This window comes from Acipenser ruthenus, chromosome 8, assembly GCF_902713425.1.
Source record: "Acipenser ruthenus chromosome 8, fAciRut3.2 maternal haplotype, whole genome shotgun sequence".
In the NCBI taxonomy this organism is placed as follows: Eukaryota; Metazoa; Chordata; class Actinopteri; order Acipenseriformes; family Acipenseridae; genus Acipenser; species Acipenser ruthenus.
Window position 1 is genome coordinate 10,675,825 of NC_081196.1, and position 27,966 is coordinate 10,703,790.

Consider the following 27,966-nt stretch of genomic DNA (forward strand, 5'->3'; position numbering starts at 1 on the left):
GTGACAGCGAAGAGGTATCGCACTACAACTCCCACATTTCTGCGCGCCCCACCGTAAACAGCAAAGCACTTCCGGTAGGAGGGAGCTTTCACGTGGATACACAGAATGGACCGCTGAGACAGACAGAGCATCTGAAGTTAATGAGCCGGTTTGGTAATTTTTTGATGTTAACATTTTCACAAAACGATAACAACAGTGTAGAATTATACTATTTTGTGTGCTCTAAAGAGACACGGTTATTATTTTCAAAATTGCATGACGGCAAACAAGTTGTCAGTAAAATATATACGCTACTGAGTGCTGTTCCTATGAACCCGTGTTATAGTATTATGACAAAAGTAATTCATGTTTTGTATTTGTTTAAAGACAGCATTTAGCTAACATTCTGATCTCAATACACATTAATATTATCATTGCATAAGTAGTCTGAGTAAAACAAAATAAAAATAAAAATTTTAGCTCAGAATTCGGTTAAATTGTTAGTAGGATTTTTTGACTAGGGTCTTTAATACCTAATTCAGTAAGTACAGTAGGATATAATATTTGAGAACAAAATGCATTTTCATGTAGTGTATGTTGTATTAATCTACTATCACGTGTTTTGGTAAAATAGGTTATAACTATAATTAACACTGCCGTACCCCCAAACCCGTATGGTTTTTTTTTTCTCACTTTTATGAATTCTCTTATTGTTGATTACATTCTTCTATACCTTTACAGACAGTCAGAAATCAAACGTAGGCTTTCCAGTTTGTTTTCTTTCACTAAAGGAAGTCCCTCAGATTGTGACCAAGAAAGCAAAACAGTCATTTTAAGTTAAATACATGTGTTGATTGGGTTGGGTTTGCCAATTATATCCATCAGGTGTTTTTTTTCTGCATCTGGTGATTGTTTTCCTCATGAAAAATATTGCAAATAGTTTCTCAAATGCATGCACATTTATATATATATATGTCCAACAGCCCTCTCTGCTGCACTCTGTAGCATGCAAACCTTTAAATATCACTTTATGGCTTGTTCTTCTCTAGGTCCTTCATTGACGAAATAAACAAAAATTCTGCATCTATATTCTGTGCTATCCTGGTGATCAGTTGAGTTCAAGATGAGCTCTGAAAATACCCTGTAAGTTGCTGAAATAAGCATTACTTTATACAAATTAAATAGGGACATGTGCATCACTTAATGTTCTTAATGTTTCTCTCACTCATCTTTTTTCACAATTGCACATTCTGTAACACACTTTCTTAAAACCTTTTCATAAGACATTTTTACTCACACATTTTCTGACATCCACTCCTACACACTCACTGTATGACCTACACGCTCTAGTTATATGTTTAGCTTTTTTATATATAAAAAAAGAATATTGGCTTGAACACTTTTATGGAAACAGATCAAACCCTTGCATACAGGATGGCTATACGTTGTCCTAATACCTGTTGTAATATGTCTTAATATTTCAGAGATGATGAGAACACGTTCAAGATCTTGATAGCAACTGACATTCACCTGGGCTTTATGGAGAAGGATGCCATACGTGGAAACGATTCCTTTGTGACCTTTGATGAGATTTTAAAATGTGCCAAAGAAAATGAAGTAAGCCACAGAAAGCACGTTTTCCTCTAATGGCCAGTGACTGGTTTCACAGACCTCAATTTGCACTTACCCTTGACTATCCCACCAAAGGTAACATTGCTAAATGGGGCAGTGAAACCAACCTTAAGTGACTAAGTAAATGACTTTTGTTTGAATCCGTCTTGGGTCTCATTGTGCTTGATCTCTCAACATCCAAAAACGCAAAAATTTGCTCAAGGGAAGGCCATTACTAAATGTTGCGGAGAAGCTCACGTAACATCTAAAACACAAGACACTGGAGTCTATTCAGTTGATTATAAACAGTGGAAGATCCAAGTACTTCCAAGTAAAGAGACACAACAGTCCTCTTGTTTTTAAATACTATAAATGATGGTTGTGCTTACATCTGCCACTGTTTCGATCAGTTGAGTCGATCCCACTTGGTTTTCTAATGTGCAGTTCTCGTTCTAGTGATCAGAATACTCTTTTACAATTCTTGTGTGCTCTTTTAAAGGTTGATTTACTATTACTGGGTGGCGATCTGTTTCACGACAACAAACCCTCTCGGCGGACCCTGCACAGTTGCATGGAGCTGCTGAGGAAGTACTGCATGGGAGATCACCCGATACACTTTGAAATCCTCAGTGACCAGGCTGTTAACTTTGGCTTTGGCAAGTGAGTATTGCGGTGCCGGGTTATTAACTAGACTATGTACAGTTACATACCAGAAGTAATTGAAGGGGTAATTAGAAAACAATAAGAGAAGCCCTCTGCTACCCTGACATGAGGTCTATGGGGAATCTAGTGCAGCTTGTGCATATCTACATGATTAACCATATTGCTACTCATATACATATACCACCTACATTTGGTGTTTAACTAATCCTTTTTCCTTAAAGCCGTGACTGTCGCATAGGTTGTGAAGAAGGAGACCTTCTGTGGCTTTTTCAATCCTTAAAATACGAATAAACATCCAAACAACATACATTAGTTTACTATTCAATATTAGTTGTTACCAGTCAGAGTATAGGATTCGTCTGCAGTGTGGGGGAAATATATATTTCTATTATAACAGTAAAGTAAAAGAGGCTTTTAAACACTTTATATTTATTTTTTAGTGGCTAAAGGGGATTAATAACACTTGCTGATTAAGGCAGATTAACAAAACCCCTGCTGCTACTAAACTAAAAATGGAACTAAAAAAGCAAACGACAGGGGTCCCCGAGTGGCTCATCCAGTTAAAGCGCTGCCGCTGGGAGCCTCTGGGAGCAGGATGAGTCACTCAGCTTGGATGCCGCAGTGGATAAAAAACAGGGCTGATCTCTGTTCTCCGGGATCGGTAGCCCACCCAGCTCTGCTTGGGATTGCTCTGCGTAAAAGCGATTCTGGCTTTAGGCTTGTGAGCTCGGAGGACGCTCACACGCCCTCAGAACGTCTGCTGTGTGGGGACTCGCTGCAGTGAGGGGAAAAAACATAATTGGACGTTCCAAATTGGGGGGGAAATAAATAAAAATAATTGGTCACTCTAAATTTAATGAATAAATAAATAAATAGAAAAGCAAACGGCAACATTTTTCACAAATTGAAATGGAAAGTAAATAAATAAAATGGAATAAAATATTAAAAAAAAAAAAAAAAACACACCAGTATATGTACAGGTGATATATTAAGCTGTAGATTTTTCTTGGTCCAACGCCCCTTCTTTTGAGTAGCTACTTGGCACATTAATTACATCAAAAAATGATTTACAAACCACACAAAGCAACCTAAATTAGCCTCTATATATTTTCTCCCCAGGTTTCCATGGGTGAACTATCAAGATGAAAACCTCAACATCTCCATCCCAGTCTTCAGTGTTCATGGCAACCATGATGATCCTACTGGGGTAAGACTTGCAGTTACATCGCAGTACACAATCTATTTACTGGGTCTATATGGAGAGTACAGCCTATAAACTGATCCAGAACAAGCAGTTTTAAAGGGTTAACAATATTGCACAAAGGTACTCTTTCTTTAACTATTTGGCTCGCTCGTTATTAGGTGGACATGGGTGCATTTGCCTCAATACAGTTTCACCGATACGTGCATTCTCTTTATAACATGAAACACAAATTGCAGCATCTGTTATCTGTGGCTCCCAACTACAGCGTCGTAAAGCAGAAAGTGCTGTAGATGAAACCCTGAAACCATAATGCCACCCTGTCATGCAGACATGCCTAATACCAGTAATGTTTGTCATGGCATGAAGGCGGATGCGCTCTGCGCCCTGGATATCTTGAGCTGCGCTGGCCTGGTCAATCACTTTGGTCGATCCATGTCCATCGAGAAGATTGATATCAGCCCTATCCTGCTGCAGAAAGGAAGCACCAAGATAGCCCTCTATGGTATAGGTAAGAGTCCTTTTGATCTTTGATCAGTCTACTTGACTAATTTGTGTCTCTATTTAAAATAATAATAATAATTACAAGGAAAATCACAGTCTTGTTTACAATAGTGTCTTGAAAATACACAAAAAACATTCACATAGAAAATGAAGATCAGTTCTTTCTAATTATTTGTTTCCATGGTTCTGAAACTAGATCCTCTCTTAGCTTTCAGGATGAAGTGTAGCAGATGGCACACCACGTTTTCAGCTTAAATTGCAGCATGTTCTTATAGCCCAGACTAGTTTAACTCTTGTTCAAAGGGTTCAATCAATTGATAAATATACAGAAACTGGACAAGAAATTTGAAACTCCTGCCTTATGCTTACTGTATGTTAGTCAGAAAATTGCTTATTGGTCATAAAACCAGTTAGTTGAATGAAATCCAGCATTTCAGAAGGCATTATTTAAAATGAATAATATTACAATTTCAAATGATGTGTTAAGAACTGCACTGAGTGGGAGACTCGGGTGCTGATAATGTAGGAGCTTTTTTTCAGAAATTGCCCTAAATAAGGATCGCTGTTATCTTGAGCTGAAAAGAATGCAAAATTGGTGATGTGCAACACTCATGACAAAGTACAATGTTAACCTGTCCCTTCTTGCTGGAGAAATTACTCTTGAAGAAGTAAGAATATTGCAGCCTTTTTCCCAAATTGTTCAGTAATAATTAAAACTAGCCAGTGTGCTCTTTCTTTTTTTATGTAATCAGAAGAGAATGACAGTAAGGTACAGTGCTCTCCACGTTACTGAGTAGCATCCCAATGTGCAGCTTTCAATCAATCAATCTTTATTCTATATAGTGACTTTCATAGTGGACCACCATCACAAATTGCTTTACAAGATGCAGTAGCAACAAGAAAATCCATAATACTTTAAATACAGAGAAAATGCATAATAAATGATATAGCAGCATAATACATGAAACAGTAGCAACAACACAGCAGCTAATAGCAGATATCAGGCTTAAAGAGCATTGAAAGAAAGAGAGAACAAGTGGGTCTTGAGAGTTGATTTAAAGCGAGCGACGGTGGGAGCATCACGCACCAGGGTCAAGTTTTAAGTAGAGCTGGGTGTCGTCAGCATAGGAGTGAAACATGAGGCTGTCTTGGCGGATGGGGTGACCCATGGGAAGCATGTAGATATTGAAGAGAAGGGGCCCAAGAACAGATCTCCTCCCCTACAGCTGTACATTTGGTGTTGACAGGCTTTCATAGCTCTTAATTGAGGGCAGTGAACCAATGAGGGTTAATATTGTAGCGACCCGAGCACCATTCTGTGTCTGCTGGACTTGGTGTCCTGTTTCTGTGTCTTGTCTGTCTTGTCCTGTGTATGTGTTGCATGTAGCGTGAGGATGCAACCACGCCACATAGAACGGGGAAAGGCGCAGGGATTGACCCAGTTGGTCAGTCTGAGTGGAGTGGGCGGGAGCAGCTGAGAGAGGGGGGGGGGGGGGGGAGGAGAGAGCTGCAGGTTCGATTGGTTTTCTTCCAAGGGCACGGGTCAGTACAATATAATGAACACCTTGCTGGTGACTCTGTGTATTTACAAGATACATTCCGCATTTCAAAATTGGCAATTAATTAAGCATTAATGAGCAACGTGGAGGTCCTTAACTGGCAAATTGTCCTGTGGGGGTTGTTGGGCATGAAGACTGAAGAAAGCAGGTTGTATCACATTGTGGCAAAGCTATAGTCCCTAATACTCTCTCAGTGCCACGTTGCGCAGTACTTTTTTAACCTAGGATGGGAATCACATCACATCTGTCCCCTGCTTTCTGTTCTGTCTCTCCTGCACAGTAAACTTGGCTGACATGTTTACAACATTATTGATTGTTTCTAAAAATAAACAGGGCACCATGCAGAAGAATTAAACTCAGTAGCGGGCATAAAATGGTAGCTAATTACCTGAAGGGACCAACGTTCCACTAGGTTTACAATTACAATTGCTGTTACTATTATGTTAAATTTTATAATAAAATAGTTTCGGAAGCAGATACACCAGCTTCCTCCCTCTAGATCATTCTTCCCACTCTGTCACTGTAAATTTAAACAGGCGTGCTTTGGCTTCTGCCTGCTTTAGCAGGTGGTTATACTGTAAATGTGACCTGCAAGCTCCATTGTGGCCTAAAATCCATAACCCATGAAAATATTGCAAAGTATTTTTAAGCTGATGGCACTTAACACCTGTACAACACCATTTACAAACAGGGTATGTGGCAGAAGAAAATGATTTCCTTGATATTTTTTTTTTTTGATTATTTTATTTGAAACTCCCATTTGTCCTCTTCAGGCTCTATTCCAGATGAGCGTCTGTACCGGATGTTTGTCAATAAACAAGTGACCATGCTCCGACCGAAGGAGGATGAAGACAGCTGGTTCAACATGTTTGTTATTCACCAGAACAGGTACCCATCTGTAATCAAAACCAAAAGCCTCCATCATCTGGGATTTTGCTTATATAGTAGTTAACCATCCTGAGTCACATTGTCAGTACCTTAACAGGGCCAGATACATGCAAAATTAGAACTGGGGTCAAACTTGATTAACATTATTCAAAACTTGACAGTTACTTTTTTTTGGGAATGGATTTTTTTTTCTCCTGCAAAACAGGATTTTGTTTCAATTGGACTAAATTTTCAATATTCACATTTTTATTTCCCTGAAAGGAAATCCAATAAAGTTACTTAACCAGAAATAAACTTCTCAGACATTTGATTTAGGAGATTGACCTTTCAGAACAAAAAAAATGTGCTGATGCCAATACAAAGCTTCAACCCTGTCTTTTTATAATTTCTAATTCTAATCTCCTCTATGAACAAAAAGTTATTTTATCAACAACTTTGTACATTAAACTCTGACTACAGTAAACGTCCACAAATTGTAACTTGTTATGATGAGTCACATCATGAGTTATTGGAGCAGGCTTACATAGTTAATACATCTGTTGTTTCTAATTGTAGAAGCAAACATGGAGCCACCAATTACATCCCAGAGCAGTTTCTGGATGACTTCCTCGATCTGGTTGTCTGGGGCCACGAGCATGAGTGTAAAATCGCCCCTGAGAGGAATGAGCAGCAGCTTTTCTACATCACTCAGCCAGGCAGCTCTGTTGTAACTTCTCTATCTCCGGGAGAGGCTGTTAAAAAGTAAGACTGAAGAAAAATCATAGGCCAGTAGACACATTTAGAAAAAAAAACATTCTCTTAGGGTCCCCAGTGACTCCCCTCGTAAAAGCACACTCACCGATTTTGAAGTGCAGGGTTTCAGGGTTTTATTGTTTCGGTTGATCTTTCTGTTTTTATTTTGACTTTTGATTTTTGCCTGTGACAAATAAATTCAGTGTGGCGAGAATCCTGGCTTGTAAATAAAGATTTGAGATATTTTGGAAAAGGTATTCACCTCATTTTATGAAATGACTTCATTGGACTTTTCTTGTCATCAAGTCATCCTTGGCACATTGACCCTACAGGTTATTTTTAAAGGCATGTATTTCTTTGAAAATAATAATAAAAAGTTTGGTCAAGCAAGTACATATTTTTATTGACATGGAGTAACCCATACTTGATAAATACAGCAATATTATCCTTTTATTTATTTTATTTTTTTAAGTATTTTCTGGTACCTATTTTCTTTTCTTAGCTGCTGTTTTTTTATTGTATTCAGTGATTTCAATTCAGTTTAAGGGCGCATATTGGTGTTTCTCATACAGGCACGTTGGGCTGCTACGGGTTAAGGGAAAAAAGATGAACCTGCAGAAGATTGCATTGCAGACTGTGCGTCAGTTCTTTATTGAGGATCTGGTACTTGGGGACCACACAGACCTCTTCAATCCTGACAATCCCAAGGTTATTCAGAAAATTGAGGCTTTTTGCATCGAAAAGGTACCCGGCAGGCTAACCTCTTTTTTTATATAATTTGACTCATTCTCATCTATTTCAGAATTAATCTCAGTTCCCAAGAATTGGTCCGACTAATATCAAACCTGGAACATGAATTACTGTTTGCAACTACCCAAAAAATAATTCTTGGACTAGAGTTTAAAGGGAAGAACAATCAGTCCCATCAAAGGCAGTACAGTGCTGCTTTGGAGAAGGAAAGGCAACTTTTCTTTTTGATTAGGCAACACACCAAGGGGGCACAGCAGGGCCTGAGGTAACTTCAAATGGGATCGTCTAGCTGTACTGTTGTGACTCGAGAAGATAACCTTTCATTACTGTGTATCGTGACTGTCTCGTGGGATAGGGATGTAAAGAAACAAAGAATATATAGAGCTATCCATTTGCTTTTTCTATTATCCTACAACGAAACCCCTTTCAGGAAATGAATACAGACAGATGAATGGAGGTTCAAGCAAGAGGCTAGACAAAAGGTCTAGAATGATAGGTGCCAGGAATAGTTATAGGGCTTGTGCTTTCTGATGGACCATATCCAGGCATAGTGCTTGTTGATAGACCATATCCAGTGGATCCTCAGATGATTGATTCAAGTGGCAAGTGCAACTGAGTCACCAGTGTCAAAACTTTTAAATTGCATTTTCTCTTTTTCCATGAATGTGGACTTAAAAAGTACAAGCACTGATGGCATCAGATATGTATATAATTCACCTTCAAAATTTCTTAGAAAGAAAACAGTTTGGTAATTCATTTCTTACCTGTTTGTATCCTACAGTGTAGGTGTTCTGTATAATTCTCTATTGTTGTGTCTGCTCATGTCATTGTTTGCCATGCTTACTCCAGCAAAACGTGACTCCTCAGTGAATGTATGCTTTGTTTTGTAAACTGAAGTCCATAGCTGAAGCATTGTGCAGTGAAGCTTGTGCAACATTGATATGCTTCCCCACCTCTCTTCTTTACAATTAGCTTAAGGAGTCATTTCAGAAGCAATTTTTAATTTCTGTGGTGTTTGTTAACCCAGACTAGGCAGCTGAGAGAGTTTAAATATAATAAACGGTTGACACATTAATAAAACAAATGTTCTAATGCAATGTATGATTTACATACCTTTCAGAACAGTCCAGATGAATACCACAATTAAAATGAATTCGATATTTGAGCAATATTGAAGGCGCTTTTGAATAAGCTTAACGTCATTAGCTGTTACAAAACGTATTTCCACTGTTGAATTGTTAGATTGAATCAATGCTGGATATTGCTGAGCGAGAGAGACTTGGAAACCCACTGCAGCCAGAGAAGCCATTAATCAGACTGCGGGTATGTTGAAAACTTTACTGGCTTATATGCTTTCAAAATGGTATGCTATTCACATGCATGGTTAAACAAGCATGCTTTCAAAATGGGATACTTCCATACATAGAATTGAGCGAGCTCGTTTTACTGACGTGCGAGACGGATATAGGACCGTAGTTATTATATTGATGACTTATCCAAGGTAACTAAATGTACATTTCCATGTAATGGTCCTAGATAGCTATAAGAGAAAAAAAAAACTGTTACTGTGGCAGAAGTATTACTTTGCAGTGCTGATGCTGAAAAAAAAATAATAATATACTGATCCTAAATAATTTGAAAGAGTGCAGAGTGCTCAATTGCCATAGATGGTTTGACTTTTTAGTGATCAGTTTTAAACATATAATGGTATTGATTGCCAATCTTAATTCTGGTTTGGAAGAGAGTTGAAAACATTATTTCGCAGCCATATGATTATGCTGTCATGGATAGGACTGCACTTATGCATTCTAAAAGGATCTAATATGCAAGAATGCTTCTGTATACTTTATTTTGCTTCCCAGTTAAGAAATGGCATCCAAAAAAACAGCATATTTTCAGAGGTAGCAACAGAGGAGCTGCCAGCCAAAGCATGATAGAAAGAAGAATTCTCGTCTTCAACTGTACACATCTTTTGTTAACTATTTATAGTACATTTGAACACAGACTGTAATAAATGCACATAGTACTATACATTATTATTATTATTATTATTATTATTATTATTATTATTATTATTATTATTATTATTATTATTATTATTATTTATTTCTTAGCAGACGCCCTTATCCAGGGCAACTTAAAATTGTTACAAAATATCACAGTAAAAAGTATTGCATTACAAAGTATAACATTTCAAGTTATCACATTATAAAATATCACATTACAGTATATCATAATACAGGTAAGAGCAGTTATGAAAGTACAATAAGATCACATTCAAGTAAGAGCAAAATAAAGAATACAGTAAATTATAAGTAAGAGCGAGTTTGACTAATTCACTAAATACCTGTATGACTTGTTTTGTTTCTCAGGTTGATTACAGTGGAGGTTTTGAACCATTTAATGCTCTACGCTTCAGTCAGAAGTTTGTCGACCGAGTGGCAAACCCCAAGGATATTGTTCACTTTTTCAGACACAGAGAGCAAAAGGACAGAAAAGGTAGGTTGCACTTTTGTTTAACATAGTGGAAAGATGTTATAGGAGGATGTGTGGTCCAGTGGTTAAAGAAACGGTTTTATAACCAGGAGATCCCCGGTTCAAATCCCACCTCCGCCACTGACTCATTGTGTGACCCTGAGCAAGTCACTTAACCTCCTTGTGCGCCGTCTTTCGGGTGAGACGTAGTTGTAAGTGACTCTGCAGCTGATGCATAGTTCACACACCCTAGTCTCTGTAAGTCGCCTTGGATAAAGCCGTCTGCTAAATAAATAAATAATAATAATAGTGATACCAACGTTATATATATATATATATATATATATATATATATATATATATATATATATATATATATATATATATATATATATAAAGTTTCTGCTCAAAGAGCCAACTTCCCAACGTTTCGTTATGTTTAACATACATTTTGTCAAGGGAAAGTATAACATTGGAGGTATTTATAGGCTTTTTGATGCCATGGTAACCACACATTTATTTCTCTTGAAGCTAATGTCTTTGTGATGTCATTCACTATGTAGCTAATGATGCACCGATCTACTGATCCTTTCTGTTTAAACCATCAGGCATCATGGTATTTAGTCTATTTATTAATTTATTTTCTTTTATTCTTCTGTATTGTAAATTATCTAATTTAATTTTTTCTAAAATCACAAACTTTAGGTCATTCATGGTGTTTCTGTTCCTTGTAAAGTGTTGAACTATTGGTTCGTTTTCTTTTTTATTTCTTATATTTGACAAGTGGTTCTGGAGGAGATGGTTCTGTCTCTCCTACATATTTTATTACATTTTATGCAAAATATACCATATACAAGGTTGCTATCCTTACATGACAGATTTTTTAAGACTGAATATTTCTTTTCTTTATTTTTGATTTCACTTGTATCTTTACCAATATATTTGCACACTTTACATGTGCTTTTACAGGTTTCAATGTCCCTTAATGTATCTATGACCCATTTACGTTTACTGTGGACTAAAATGTCAGCTATATACAAGTATACATAAATGCTTCCAAACTATTTTTGAAATGTTGGGTAATAATTTAGAATATGTTATTATTAATCGTACTCTCTTAACCCTGTCTTCCCTTTTCTTATAATCAGGTAGTTCATTCCTATTGAGTTTGTCAACCTTTCTCAATTCTCTCTCAATAATTTGTTGTTTATGTCCTCTTTTCTTAAGATTTATTCCTTTCTCTGTTTTTTGTAGTCATTTTCATCAGAATAGATTATTTTTATCCTTATACCCAGTTCTTTAGGAATTTCTCTTTTTAGTATAGATAGGATGTGCAGATGACTACAGAGAAAGGAATTAAAAATAAACCTTAAGAAAAGAAGATATAAAGAACAAATTATTGAGAGAGAATTGAGAAAAGTTGACAAACTCAATAGGAATGAAGTACTTGATTATAAGAAAAGGGAAGACAGGGTTAAGAGAGTACCATTAATAATTATATATTCTAAATTATTACCCAACATTTCTACATACACCCAGAGGACAAAAGTCACAAAAAATTGCTACAGGATTTTGTGACTGATCACCTCCCACAACCTCCTCAAAATGTGTTTTCACCAGTTCAGGGCATGTTTAAGACATGGAGACTGAACTTCTCCCTCAACCCCTTAAGAAGGTGGGCCTGAGGCATGCGTACTGGCAGCAACGTGGAAAAACACAATACTTGGGTTGGGGAAACCCAGACAGGATTCGTTCTCGAGTGCTACCAAACTAGAAAACCATTAACTGGATCCTCGTGCATCAAGGTGCAGGGAGTAGAGCACTGTAATGCTCAACGCTTCCTTGATAAACTCTTTATCTGTTTTTTTTTTGTAGATAATGAACCCATCAACTTTGACGGGCTGGTGACCAGGACATCCTCTGAAGGAACGACTTTGAGAGTGGAGGATCTAGTGAAGCAGTATTTTGAGACGGCTGAAAAAGTGAGTACAATTCAAAACAAGAACAATAGTTTTTTTAAAAGGATAACGGACAGGCACATCCTTTTATTTCCAGAATCTTATTCTCTGAATCACCTGTGAGAAAGGAAGGATAAGCAGTTGTCTTGATATGACAATACAAACACCTCTGAAAGTACATCGCTATGTTTCCTAATGCTTTCCAGAATGTCCAGCTGTCTCTGCTGACCGAGCAGGGAATGGGAAAGGCGGTCCAGGAGTTTGTGGATAAGGAGGAACGGGACGCCATCGAGGAGCTGGTGAAGTTTCAGCTGGAGAAAACCCAGCGCTTTCTGAAGGAGCGCCACATCGACGCCGTGGAGGACAAGATCGACGAGGAGGTCAGTGGCTGTTGAAGTGAAGATAAAGGATTGCTTTTATAGCTTCCTCTACTCACTAATATCTCAATGTGATGTTTTTTGCTTGTGGTTTTGGTGCTCATGGAAAGTGTCACTGGCTTCAATCTGGTAAGGTTCCAGCAGACACCAGGAGAGCTTACCATCACAGCTAGATTCTGATCTGAACACCAACTGCTGATTGGTCAAGTAGACTAATGCTGCCAAATTGTGTGGTGATTTTGTCCTGTGGACTTAACTTAAGTCATGAAAGTTGAACCACCTGCTCTGCCACCTAGCCCCCTGGGAGATGCTTATTTGAGCTGTTACTGTATCTATGGAACTTTCTGATCAATGGCATTAGTACTCATTTAAAAATTAAAGGCACTTCTAATTGGTAGTTTTTTTTTTTTTAAACTAATGGTATGCTGTATTTATTTAAGCAGCTTGATATGTCTTGGCATGTCAGGGCATCGTATAGGTTGGACCTGCTGTTAAGTGAGTTGATACATACCAAACGCTTTGAGAAAGTGGCAGATCTAAATAATGCTTTTTTTACCTCTCTAAATTAATACTGCAGATGTTTTCGTCCAAGGGGGTTTATTGATTCCCTTATTAACATAATTAAAATACAGCATATTGTGCTCTGAAAAGGCCTGGTGTCATCACATTTTGTCACACAGTTGTTCATTTGAGAATCATTTTCTAATCAAAAAGTACTAGGCGTATTGAATTATACATATCCAGGTGCCCTTAGTTGTGCATTATTACTTTTCCCCCCCAAGATGAAAATGAAAAGAAAACTTTGAATTTTGTAGTACAGGTGCACAGATGTCACATGGTTATAAAATTGGATATTAGTCCAAACAGAAAGGGAAACGACTGAAGGCTTAATAATAATGTAATAAAATGCCATTTCATTTACTTTCCATATTCATAGTTTTATATATAGTGTTGTTTTTACCTGCGTCCATCACACACCTGTTTCTGCTGCCTCCGATTTAAGGATTGCTATGGATTCATCTTCCCTGCCAGTGTGATTCTGGGGTGTTTCTGTGTTATGCGTTGTGTTATTTTATTTGTTAGTTAGTTGTGTATTTTAAATGTTTATAACTATTCATTCGTGTTTATATGTTTGCTGTGTCTTTTCATCTGCGATTTCTCTCTGTATCTCCTTACTCTCTTTTTCTTTTTTTTTCTTTTTTTTTTACCTTATAAGAAACATTTTTTAAAAAATGTTTTAGTATTATATTGTTATTTCTGAAAATCACTTTGGATATATATATATATATATATATATATATATATATATATATATATATATATATATATATATATATATATATATATATATTTCATTTTTCAAGGGCTTTTTTTTGTGGATGAATAAAATGTCAACCACATTTGTACAACATCCTGACAATCTCTCGCCTGTTTTTCTTCTCATGTACTGTTTCCTTTTAGAGTTGAAAAGTTCAAACAGTGATTCATCTGTCCAGAACACACTTACTCTTCAGAGTTGGACCAACCCTTATGGTTTAATGGCTATTCGAGGTGTTTTTGATGGTTTCCTCGTCTCAACGAAGGTTTTCGAGCTGCAACTCTCTCAATCTTACCAGCTGTTTCCTTTTGATGTTGTGACTTTTTTGATGTGGAATTGAAATCAGCAGCAAGTTGAGTGCTGGTTAGGAAACAATTAGCCTTGGACTTTCAACAATCGGTCTGTCTTCTCTTTTAGTTGTTTTCCTCGTTCTGCCTCGGCAACTTTTGGTTGCATAACTACCGTTTTTTCTGTATCTGTTGATTGTAGTGTGCACTCTGCTATGCAAAACATTGACGTTTCTTGCAATTTTTCTCACGGAATAACCTTGCTTGTGAAGGGTAAATATGGGTACATGATTATCATATTTTATCTCCTTCCTTGGAGCACCAGCAACTCACTTACTGTACATTCCTCCTCTACACTCTTTATTGCTCTTTTTGGTAAACAAATACATTTTTGATACACAGACATGGTGATTTATTTTCACACTGTTAAGAGTTTGATTGTTTGTTTATCTCCTGTCTTAAAATATGTTAATTTAATCAAATTTTGCCTGCCGTCTAAGGTATGGTTATTATTATTATTATTATTATTATTATTATGATTCTTTAATATTTATGCAGATGAATAAGTCCAGTAGAGGAAACCTTTTTTTTGTGTGTGTGTGGATAATTTTGGTGCATTTGAATTGAATGTTTATGAAAGAAAACAGATATTTGGCGCTGGCTTCAGGCACAATTTGAGCTTCCCCTGGTACAGTAGCTCTGTGAGGGAACTTCAATCCTGACATTACTACTGCAAAAATATCAAACACTCAAGCTTCTCTGATTTAGCTCTTGTGTTCAAAAGATAATCTACTTTGTACAGCTGTTTTATAAAACTTAAAAGCAAAAAGCTACCAACAGCCAGCTTTTGAAAGTTGTAGTTGCAGGCTGACCTCAAGATTGCGTGTTTGAAGCCATTATGGCATGCTGTCAGTTTTCAAGACTTTTCATCTAAAATATAGTACAATTCTGGGGGTGAGGTAAAGGTATAAGTCTTGAAACAAAAAGTCACCTTGGTAGTGATTACTCTTGCACCATTTTCTGCCTGATGAAGGGACCTACAAAGTCTGAAAATCTTTTTTTTTTGTTTTTAGTTTGTGTGGCAGGATAGCTTGTGTGGTGATGTCAGACCAGGAACTGAATGACACAGAATGGTGATTGAAGAGCTAATGCGCATGTTTCATTTATAAATAAAGGTTAAACAAAACATAAATACTTTCCAAAACGGCACGGTGGCCAAAATAACTAGACAAACAAAAGACGCAAAACAAAACAAGTATCGTGCTTGTGTAAAACCAGCACGGGTAGCAATTGTTATCATCTTTTAGTTTTAGTTTTAGTTTTAGTCATGTGGCTGGAGCCTTAATTAATCGTTTAATCACTTATTCAATTCATGGGTCCAGCCACTTTCCCACGTGTTTTTATAGGGAGGATTTTAACTGCCTCCCTGTCACCCCCTATTCCACAAACACACGTCCCCGTGCTCACGTACCAATATACATTAACTCCCCCATATATAAACCAAACTATACATCTCAGTTTGTCAATACAAACCACCTTACTTGGACAGGTCTGATTTCTACCAGTGAAAGGGTTAAAGGTCTGACATTCATTTTATTTAGGTCCCTATAACACTTTCTCTAGGTCACAAAACAGCCTTCACAGCTTGCCATTCTTATGTTTATTCTGGACCATCCTTTAAGAAGCAACTTTCATCAGCTACTGCTCAGTGGTTTCATTACTTTTGTATTGCAGCCTCATTTAAAATGTTTGGCGTCTTCATTCAAAATGCACCAGCTGTGTCTGTCTGTACACAAAGAACGTGTTCACTGCCTTTTTCCACCAGTCTTATGAAATCCTTAGACTCCTAACATGTAGATGCTTTGGATTGTATTTGGGGTATAACCAGATAAACTGTTGTATTTTATACACATTGTTAACCTTTATACATTATGATGTCGTCAGTGATTATAAGGACATCCTGTATGTTTGTGCTGCAGTTTATGGCAAAGTTATTAATTTAATCAGAGCTAATTATTTAATCAGTGCCTTGTCAATTCATATTTACCCCCCCCCCCCTTTTTTTTTTTAATAACTCAAAGGTTCGACGTTTCCGAGAGTCAAAGAAGGACACTGTCGAAGAGGAGGAAGATGTCAGAGAGGTATGCAGTGATTCTCTTAGATACCTTGTATTATTATCCACTTTATGATACCTCAAGGCTCTTTTCTTTCCTTTCTAGTTGGCTTCTCACAAACCAACCGTGCAGTTTCACTTGTTTTGATGGGCGAATCCAATCAAGTTATTACACAATGCAAATTAGTGTATTTGACACAGCTATGGTATTATTAATCTAAAATTCTGCATAACAACAAAACAAATCCAATTATCTATTGGTTACTATAGAAACAGAAAAATGTTAAACAAATAATAAAAAAAAGCACACAACATATTATGGGTATGTGTGTTCATCCATTGGCAGCACATTTTTAAACACAAACAAAAAGACCAGCAGTTTCTAGTGACTCCTAGACAAACATGAATTTCACTGATAAGATAGCAGATTTATTACAAGCGCTGCAATTCATAATGCAGTTGTTTTTACTGAATGTCAAAGTAGTTATGGGCTTATTTGACTTTTTTCACACAAAATATTGAGAGGTGTTGAAGATAAACATGAAGTACGTGCTCGGTATTCTAAACTTCCCTTGAAAGATTTCATTTCAGATTGTAGTCATTGATGGAATATACAGTACAGTACCAGATAGTTTAAAGCAACAAAAGCAAGAAGAGATTTTCGTTCTTTTTTAAGCAATAATTTACAATGGGCATATGAGGAAAGTTAATGTGTTTCCCTGTATTTAGCTTGCTTCATCTGTACATTTAATAGGTAATTATTCAATTATCTATCCATTGATCCATCTGTTCATCTATCCATTTGTCTGTTTCACACAGCTACTTTTTGGAGTGTCCTATTGCAGCATTATATTTTCTGGTGATTCTCTGACATTTTAATGTGCTGCACCCTCCTATGTTAATTACCTAACACGCCTTCATTTACGAGCAATCGTGTTCCACGAGTCAAGTTCCATTGCCAATTAGTCCAGTAAAAACGCACTGCCATGTTGTTTTAACCTCAATCCGTGCACTGACTGTACGCTTTTTCACATATCCATTTAACTCAATTTTTCAAACCTTTCAATAAAAGGTGCCATTCTCCGTACGTGCAACCAAGGGATGCACAAAACAAGTCTTCTTGTTCTTGCAGGATTCAGAAAAGGGTTTTAAAGAGTAAGTAGTGGGTTTCCGAAAATGTAGCGTGACACATCCCCACATGTTGCTACAACTGTTTAAATAATGTACTAGAGCGGACATTTTGAAAAGAACTTTGAAACAGACTAAAGTTGTAAGTGTAAAAAGTTGTCAGGCTCTTAATGAAAAGAAAAATTACAGGTACATTATTTATTGTAGCAACATGTGGGGATGTAGAACACTATATTTTTAGGAACCCCGCTACTTACTTTTTTTTTTTTTTTTACTGTATATATCTCCTTTTCTTTGAACACGACTCCCCCCATTATCCAGGCTTTAAACAGGGCGAAAGCCCACCGGTCTCAGGGAGATGGGTCCACCTCCTTCATGGATGACATTGATATCTTGGAGGAGCCCAATGCTGAGGACTCGGACGACAGCATCACCCCCCCACCAAGTCGAGGGAGGGGACGGGCCCGAGGAGGTCAGAGGTCAACAACCAGAGGAACGTCAAGACGAGGGCGAGGTAAGTGAAACGGCCAGCTCGCCTTTTTAAAATAAAAAATAAGGCAGACCCATGTGGTTTAATACCCTACAAGACCAAAATTGTATTGTATTTGTACCCTGCAGTTTTAAAAGATTGCTCTCCCATTTTCATGTTTTTTTTTTAATTTAAAGTTTTCATAAAGGAGAACTCATTTTCAAGAGGGAACAGCAGTGTATATGGTATATCCAAATATCCTATCATTCACATAATACATATCGGTAAATATTTTCAGTTACAAGTACACTGTGATACAGCAGGTGAGGCATCAGAGCTTGTGCTGAAACAGCAAGAGCCCTACTCCCGTAAGACCTTAACGAATAAGATTGATGGTTACTGGATACTTCTATTGATAGTAATACTGTAGATTTTAAACTGTATTAGGCAATTAGCAAGGCAATTAGCAAAGCATCACAGCTCATGGATGTCCTGCTGTCAAGGTTTGGTAGTTTGAAGATATTTTAAAAGGGTTGAATATAAATGAAAAAGATAATTCTATGAAAAGAATGGTGCTGTGATCAATTTTTTTTTTTTTTTTTTTTACATCCAAATGTGTCAGTAACAGCTGTGTCCTGAGTGCATATGCTTTCGGCAACCACAAGTGCACTTAAGAAATCGGACACAGCTCACTCGGAAGGTAAAATTAGCATTTCAAACAGAAGCACCGGAAGATTTCGTATGTAGAACGCTTCACGGAAATAGAGGCATTGCTCCCATACGGTCTTTGTCGGATTATGTTATTTTGTGATACAGTCTGTAATCGTACATTATGTTTGCAGTGGTGTATGGGATTGTTTATTTGTTTATTTAGCAGACGCCTTTATCCATGGTGACTTACAGAGACTAGGGTGTGTGAACTATGCATCAGCTGCAGAGTCACTTACAATTACATCTCACCCGAAAGACGGAGCACAAGGAGGTTAAGTGACTTGCTCAGGGTCACACAATGAGTCAGTGGCTGAGGTGGGTTTTGAACCGGGGACCTTCTGGTTACAAGCACTTTTCTTTAACCACTGGACCACACAGTTTGATATATGTTTTGCTTGACTCATTCTCATACAAGCAGACAAAGTGCTTTCTTTCCTCTGGGTTATTAATACAGTCTACATGTTCTGAATATTTCATTTCCTACTGGTTTAATATCCTGTTTTCTGTCATTTGGTATTGCTCTTTCTGTTTATATTGTTATTTGCCTATCTTAATAACTATTCTAGAATAAAGTCCCCTTTCAATCACTTTTAAAAGCTGAATTTCTGAATGTAATTTTTTTTTTTGCCAAAATAAATAGACCATTTGGAAGGCGATTGCAGGTTTGTTTTTACAGTAGCATTTTGTTTCAGCCGTTTCATTTCTATTGATACCACTGTGTAAGCAAGTCCATGCTAAATAACTGAAAACTTCCTCACAGCAAACAAAGTGGATGTATTATTTTTGTGAAAATTGAAGGCAGTCCCAGCGTTTACCATGTGGAGTGTGACGGACGGGCACGATCAGTGCATTGCGCTACACATTTTGAATGACTGGGAGGATTTCTGGGTGCCACTGTGTTACAGAAATACTCTTGAATTACATAGAGATTTGTTGTCTTGTATATTAAAGGGAGGATTGCAGACAAACAACATTATTTTTAAAAGCTTTTGAGTAAGGTTTGAGTGATTTTATTATTATTATTTTTGTTCTTTATCGCAATTTTAGAAAGCAGGCTGGGGATATAGTGGAGGTGGACAAAGACCCTGAACTAGTCGGACCCAATGAGAGATTCCTGTCATAACTAAACACACCCTGCCATTCTGTCATAGACCTCTCTCAAGAACATAAGAAAGTTTACAAACGAGAGGAGGCCATTCGACCCGTCTTGCTCGTTTGGTTGTTAGTAGCCTATTGATCCCAGAATCTCATCAAGCAGCTTCTTGAAGGATCCCAGGGTGTAAGCAGAGCCTGCTAATTGTGATTATTTATTTGTTGATTTAGTGGACAAATGACCACTGGAGGCTCTGTCTCTATCTCTGTTTAGGAGCTTCTGGCTCAACTGAATCAAAGACCTCTGGGAGAGGACGGTCTCACAAGAACCCAGTCATCAGCCCGACAAAGAACATGTCCATCATGGACGGTAGGTCATTATCAAAGATGTTCTTGTTAAACATACCTATAGTACCCACATCACCTGCAGTTTAATTCATATATATATATATATATATATATATATATATATATATATATATACTTGTATATATATATATTACTGCATTTCCTCAACTTTGTCAAGTGCTAATAGATTTTGTGTTTATTATTATTATTATTATTATTATTATTATTATTATTATTGTTAGTTTTATTTGGCTGGTGGTTTTATCCAAGGTGACTTACAAGTGTTATAGGGCAGTACTAGATTACAGTGCAAAAACAATATTTAAATACAGTATAGTTTCCAGTAAGTGCAAATACTACTAGAATACAATAAGAGATACGAAGTAAAAATCTAGGATTAAGACAATTTCCTGAGGAAGTAACTGTAACTCAAAACAAAGGCTTTGTGAAGTTACGAAGACATTTTAAAAATCAAACAATTAAATTGAACACAGCAAATGACACACAAGAACATATTTGTACACCTTCAGAGACTTTCAAAGGAAAGGTGAAATAGTGTTAGCATATGAAAAGCTCAACTGCACACCCGTACGGGGAGGAGGTCAAACTATTTGGATGGTTAAAAATAAGAGGGACTCGGTTTGTTGAAATGGCACTGAGGGGTGGAAAGCTCATGTCATCTGACAGATGACAGTCTAGCTAAATTGTAAGCCCCTTTTTTTATCCACGGTCTAAATAAATGAAACCCCGAAAAACGCTGCACGTATCTGCCTGTTTACATTGGTTACAGTGCTTTCAGCGGCAGACCTATAAGCATCCAAGATGGCGGACCGAACTCTCGCTCAGTCAGCCGTTGGCGGGTCTAGTTCTATATATGTCTATGGTAGTAGTACCCCACGTGACTCTACATTTTCTTACTTGCAACATTGAACGTTCAGTTCAGGCCTTTCGTCCTGTGATACAGGAAGTAAACTTGTGAAATGAAAGTGTTGTGGCAGGATAAATAGGCTCGACTTTTGAAAAACAAAAAGAGAAAGTCATGTTCAGGACATTAAGAATATGCTTGTGACATTAAGAGTCTAAAAAAAATATGAAAAAAAATACTAGCTGATTTACTATGTTAAAGTAGGTATGGAATATGTTTATAATATAAATACTAAAAATAAACTTGGTAGTAATGTAGACAAACATTTTGACAAGAGGTCCTGGTCAAAGTTTAAACATTTCGTGAAAGTGCTGTTTTTGCAACTGCAACAGACCTACATTTATGATTGAGTGGTTCTAATATTTGTTGCAGCAATGTACAAAGGGAATTGTGAATGTCAAAAGCTATTCATGTTTGTATTACTTTTTCTTTAAGCCTTCAGAACTAGCAGCCAGAGGTCTACCAGGACACCAGCTCCCAGAAACGTTGCTCCGGAGGTAAATTGAGTGGTTGTTTTTTTTTTTTTTTTGCATGTACCTACTGAGGGCTAATCTGAAACCAAAGTAATTTACAGATTCAAACCCAGGCCTCCAGAGGTGCAAGTGCATGAACCCACAGCACTGCTTGTTTCTCAAATCAGAAAGACAGTGCTAAAGAGTTTGTAACAAATAAAACCACCTGGCAGAGCTGACCAATGGAAAGAGATTAGTGATGCTGGTAAAGATCCACTATCGTGCAGCTTTTAATGCTGTCTTAATTACATCTTATAAAATGTTAATCAGCGCAGAACCCAAATCCAGGCTAATCTGATCATTTTGTTGGGTTCACTGTTTTTTTTTTTTGGAATGAAGATATGTTTAGGATACTGAAGAAGGATAATCAAAAAGAAGGACCTATAGGTCTATATAAAAACCCTTATGCTTCAAGGCTGCCACACACCGGACACAATGCGAAATAATTATTGGAACCAATACTTTTGATGAGAATCTTTCACTCCCCAGGGTGATCGCAGGTTAATGGATTGACACATGCTAGGAATTAACACTATGTAAGAATGTCTTTGAACTGTTAATTGCTATGGGTGGGTAAGTGAGAGAGTGGGCGATGGAAATAGAACTCTCTTTGGCTTTACAAGAGAACATGCCTAGACAGAGGTTAGATTTTGAATTATTGTAAAATAAGAAAATCAATAGGAAGTCCAAGTGACGTATATAAAGCCCTTTAGCCACTTCAGGAAATGAAAAGACTCTCATTCACTGAGCTGTTGGAGATAGAGATCTGTATACATTCATTTGTGCAATGGGCTCAGGCTGTGAATTGGCTGCTAATAAGTTATCTCGAGTTTGACCAGTGTCATGGTTTCAATCTTGATAGTTTTATGATGTCATTTTTTCAGGGATATTATCAGCAATGTGTGGAATAAAAGTAATTTGGTTTGAAAGTACCGGTATTATCAAAATGGTGTAGGCATTATGTCTAGGACCGATAAGTAAACATTCCAGGTCAGACCTTTACCCCAGTCAAACCTCAACACTATTAAAAATCAAGTAGGCAGAATTTGTAGGAAAATTGGGCCTTGCCAATAGATGTGCTGCTTCTCCATTTCAGTGTCCTGTTCGATTGGCATTCTAGAAGTACAATTTAAAATAGAAACAAGTGGGATTGAAATGATACCACATAGCTTGTCATCATCCTAAACTTGTTTTTTCTCTACCGCTGGTACACCAGAGTCTCACCATTAACCTCCCCCTGCAACCCTCTGCCCCCGGTGGATAGAAGAAATCCCACGTTTACACTCGAGTATCCGGCAGAGGAGGGTGCACAGATCCAGCCCTTGTGATCCAAAGTCATGAAGTCTCATTAAAAAATAAAGTGGGGTCAAACAGGGTCAAGACTGGCGATTAACCCTTTCAAAACCAAGCCTTTTTCCGTGGGAATTATTTGGCTGTATTCGACTCTCTTCCTATAAAAATTCACTAAACATTTTTTTTTTTTTACAGTAGCATCATCGTGTCCTTTTTATCAGAACACTCTAGGGAACATTATAAAGTACTTCAGAAACATACAAACTTTTTTTTTTCTCTCTCCCACCCCCCCAACACTTTTTTTTTTGTTCTGCTTAGACATGCATGTTATTTTATGACCCAGAATATTTCCTGAAAGTTTTGTTGAAAAATATTGATGTTTGGGCAAATTACAATACATTGTTTCACCTCAGTGATTGCAATGACATAATATACGTTTATTCTTAGAGTTTTTATAAGCAATAATGGTCACGACTCTCAATGTATTTTCTCAAAATAAATATTTATAAATAAAATAAGTTATTCATTCTATTATTATCAGTAATAAGGGGAAAAAAAATGTACCTGATACACTTAGTTCATGAAATAGTATCTGCTTATATCCACTCGTTTCTTGATATTTATAATTGTCATAAAAACATATACAAGACACTAAATGCCCCTCTCAGTGACGGCACATGAAAAAAAACTATCAGGAAGTGAACTTCAGTCCCTCCCCTATCCACTGATATGTGTTTCAAGCCTGTACTGCAAAGTACGGTGGCCCTGTAAGTCAACAAAACGAAGTGCGTTTTTTTTTTAAGCGTATTTACATGGTCGCGGTCCAAGAAGCCCACTTCAGTATGATCGTGTTAACACGATCCTGGTCCTTAAAGGGTTAAAGCAAACCTCTGTGCACTGCTTGCTGCTTTTTATTCAACTTTTATTTAATCTTGTACTTGGTCTACTTGAAACTGAAAGCTACAGACTATTGAAGAGAGTTTCACACATATTGTGTACATGTAAAAATGATGCTTCTTTCAAATACAATATCAGCTGCAAGTCCATGAAAAGACAAGCGTTGAATTAACAGAACTGGCAGAAGGCACAGGTGTTGTTGTCCATCAAATCAACAGTACGAAAGTCACTCTTGAAATCAGGACTTAAGGGATGTGCTGCAGTAAGAATACCTCTGTTAAGAAAGGGGAACACGACTAAATGGCTAGAATATGCACAAGAACACAGGAATTGGACTGTGGAACAATGGTCAAAGGTGCTTTGGACTGTTGATGGATGGACAACGACACCTGCGCCTTCTGCCAGTTCTGTTGTCAATTCAACGGTTGTCTTCTTTCTATTCCTTAAGGATATTATCTTCAAAGTATTGCTCATCCTTGTTAGACAGCTTTTTGGGTCTTCCAGTCCTGGTTTGTCAATTAGAGATGATTTTTCTCTGTACTTGTTGATTATGCTTCAGATACCACACCTTGAAAATCGAGTGACGTGAGCTATTTCACTCAATGTTTTTCCTCCTTTATGCAAGTCAAGGTTGTTATAATAATAGAAAACATTAGTGGAGGCTTTGAGTAATTTGTAGATGCTCATAATGCATCAGAGTAGAAAAATGCTTTTGCACAGCAGTGTGTGTATATATACGATTACCATTTGTTTCAGATTGTAATCGATGATGACTCTGATGATGATGTATCGTTTGTAAAACCTGGGAAAGTCGAACAAAGGTTGGTATATTTTTTTTCTCAGACAAGAAAAAGAAAAAATACAATGTAAAGATAAGTGATATTTACCATTATATACAACTATACCAAGTTGCTCTTTTAAACAGCCACACATGTCAGGAGCCTTTGGTGACTGGGCAGGCTGCGTTTTATTAATCTGGTATATTATATGTTTAAACATGTCGGAAGCTATTATCTCAATGGTTTAATTGCAAGTAAAATGAAAATCGGCAACTTATTTTTGTTTGTTTCAGTCTGATAATGGTTCAATGTAAAAAAGAAAGCTGTACATGAAGTATGTGCAGGCTATTGTTTTTCTCCCTTTCTTATTCTCATGTGAGAGCTTTTGTAGTTTAATTAAACTGGATTTAGAATAACCATTCCAACAATGGAGTTATATCAGTGCCCGACAATAAGTGTCTTGTTTACATCATCAAAGTAGGATCCAGTGTTTTGCAAATACTCAAGCATTAGAACACTTTCAATCTAATTTTAGTTAAGCCATTTCAATATCTAACCACAGTTCTGACTAATTATTCAAATGAATGCTTTTGTAACACTGCTGCCACTGCTTTTTCAGCTCCTAAATCATTTTACATACAGACTCCTCAGCAAAATAAAGGTGAAAAAAAAAAAACCGTTTAGATATGAAATACTTTTCTCTAATATTTAACTTCTTAGCTGTTTACATTCCAGTGTGTTCTGTATGATTCTTTTGTTGAGTCTGTTTAGATAATTATTTGACCTGCTTATTGTAACCTTGAGTGTGGTTCAGGGGGCAGGAGCTAGGGCACCTCCCCCCGTTCTGGCCCGCCAAAATATCTGTCAATCTCCCTATTTAAACCCCAAGACTCGTCCTTATTCTCTGTATATAAAATGTGCTTATTAATTCATAATTATACTTATATATATTATAATTATAATAAGAAAATATGTTGGGAAGCACAATATCTTCCCTAGCCTCCACCTCAAACATAAATACAAACATAAAGCTATGGTGCCATTCACCATATTTCTGTTTTTAAGGTCTTTAAGTCTGTCGTCTGTATCTTCAAGTAGAAGAGGCTCTCAGGGTCAGAGCCAGTCATCGAGAGGGGTGTGCTTTGATGAGGACGATGATGAGGTATGCTGTGTTTGATCTTTTTTAACTGATTTCACTGAGGATGGCTCACGATAATCAACGCAGACAGGGAGTCTATCGAGTAGATCTGAACACTAACGTTTGACATAATGGGTTAACAGAAAGTTTTCTGGCCACTTTGAACAGCAATAACTTTGGAACTGTTTCTTCTATTACATGCTTAATGTGACCTCCTATCTAACATTTTTTTTCTCACCTCTTCAGGACGATTTTGACCCCTTTAAAAGCTCTGGCAATGCCAACAGACGAGGTCGGCGTTAGCTTCCAAAACAGAACATGCTGCAGAAATTTTTTACTGAAATACATGATTTTTTTTTCTGTTTTTTCTTTACTTGTTTGTTTGTTTGTTTAAACAGTTTATTGCATGGATGGGGAAAAAAAAGATCCCCACTATTAGCGGTTGAGCCATTCCAGGCTTTACTCCAAGCTTAACCAGTCGAACTTAAGTCTATGGCCTATGTGTATGACAAGGTAAAAAACCTGGAATGCTAAGCAATTGTAATCTTATTTCCATCCCTGCATTATCAACAGGTACAGTATGCCTGATCTGATTATTATACATACACAAGCCATGAATAGATATTAGACTGTGACTGCATACCAGATTGAGGCATTGTGGGCACAACTGAGCGTGTGACCTCAATGGTTTCTCTTGACTCGGATCTCAGATATAGCTAAGATGGATTTAAATGCAATGCAGTGTAGTAGTCATCCTTGCAAACAGTTTTTAGTACTGTTAAAAATAAGCTTGTTGCCCTTTCTCGTTAAGACTTTTTTTTGAGGCCAAACACACAATTATAATGAGTTAATTTTCTGGTCAGTAATGTTATGTGGTGTTGAACCCGTTTCTGACAGACAAGAGTATAATACGCATTACAGAACCAAATTTTGTTCAGACTCCTTTCGATAAGAGTCCAGGTTCAGTATTGCAATGGCACGTTAATGAGGTATTACAAATCTGATTTGCTGTTGTCTGAAGTCCCGCTGCATGCTTCGCCTCAAGCACTGCTTTTATTGCCTGGACAAAATAAAATCCATTTTGACAGACAAGCATGAGATGGTTCAGTTCTAAAATAAAAACTAAATAATTCCCTGCTGTCTTTGTCACGTAAAGCAGTCAGGATAGTTTCAGTAATTGGGCCCCCACTCTAGTTATGAGCGTCACTGCAGTTACATAGTAAGTTATGGTAATAGTCCTGTGTTGCATAGTAATTCGGAGTAATTATATACTTGCATTCCAACTGCTGTGGTCGGAATCCCCATAGTGACAGCACTGCAAGCAGTAATGTGTTTTTAATGGGAATTCACAAAAGGTTTTATGGTATTTATGCTAAAATGCATTTCGCAGACTAAAAAAGATTAATCTGTTTGTTTTTTTACCACCTTATCTTAAACAAAATACTGAAGCCACTTTCTTGACACATCTCAGATTTACAGGTAGGTCGACATTGCAGGCGTTATTTAATTGATTTATCTGTGTGGCAAAATTAAATAAAAATATAGATATATAAATTGTTTGTTTTGTACATTATTCTGGTAAATGCCGAAATGTTTGGGACTTATTTTACTATAAGTTTTACAGTTGTTTGTTATGTACTGGCAAAAATAAATATTTTCTAATGTAAGTATAATTTTGTTTCTATCATTGTTTATCACTGCAGGAGCTTCCCATTGTTTATAATACAGCTCTCCTGCCAAACTGCCTGTTTTTTCAGAATGGGGAATATTACAAAGCTACTGAATTAATAATAACATAACACTGAAATAATATGTTCCATTCTCAAACAAGCATCACACTACAATGGGAAGTATTAGCGCTACATACACTATGCTGTGGGGCAATGGGTTTTTAGAGACATGAAATTTGTTAAAAATGCCAATACTTGAATAAGAAGGACCTGGCCAGAATGGTGTTTTTTTTTTTTTGTTTGTTTTGATTTGTTTTTGTTTTTTAATATTTATGGAAATCCCTTATCTAACAAAGCACCCGGTGAACAACTTACTGAACAAACAGCATGATCTGCATTAACATATGTAAGGTTACCAGATATTTTTAATTGCTAAAACTTTTTATATATATTTTTTTGCTTTTGCTAATACATTTTAGCACCTAATGGTAACTTAAATACTGGAACTGTAAATAAATACATTAACGTGCACTGAAATTCTAATTAATAGTTACTTTTATTATTTTACATGTTTTTAAGATACAAACAA

The 27,966-nt window shown here is 36.8% G+C and overlaps 1 protein-coding gene across 6 annotated transcripts; it reads left to right on the top strand.

Annotated features, from left to right (window-relative positions):
- The first annotated feature begins 11 nt into the window (after positions 1–11).
- Positions 12–27,380, top strand: LOC117972784 (double-strand break repair protein MRE11-like). Of its 6 annotated transcripts, none has more exons than XM_059028457.1 (20): positions 12–74; positions 1,029–1,122; positions 1,464–1,596; positions 2,090–2,250; positions 3,373–3,460; positions 3,824–3,965; positions 6,291–6,405; positions 6,961–7,146; positions 7,710–7,881; positions 9,130–9,210; positions 10,260–10,386; positions 12,238–12,344; positions 12,527–12,700; positions 16,384–16,443; positions 17,865–18,057; positions 20,090–20,185; positions 21,524–21,585; positions 24,547–24,611; positions 25,635–25,731; positions 25,954–27,380. In XM_059028457.1, the coding sequence occupies exons 2-20, from the start codon at positions 1,103–1,105 to the stop codon at positions 26,008–26,010; spliced, it is 2,136 nt and encodes a 711-aa protein (XP_058884440.1). In that variant the 5' UTR covers positions 12–74; positions 1,029–1,102; the 3' UTR covers positions 26,011–27,380. The 6 variants fall into 6 exon arrangements, with proteins under 6 accessions (XP_058884440.1, XP_058884438.1, XP_058884439.1 ...); XM_059028455.1 differs by having other exon boundaries at positions 59–153; XM_059028456.1 differs by lacking the exon at positions 12–74 and adding an exon at positions 81–148.
- Positions 27,381–27,966: the final 586 nt, after the last annotated feature.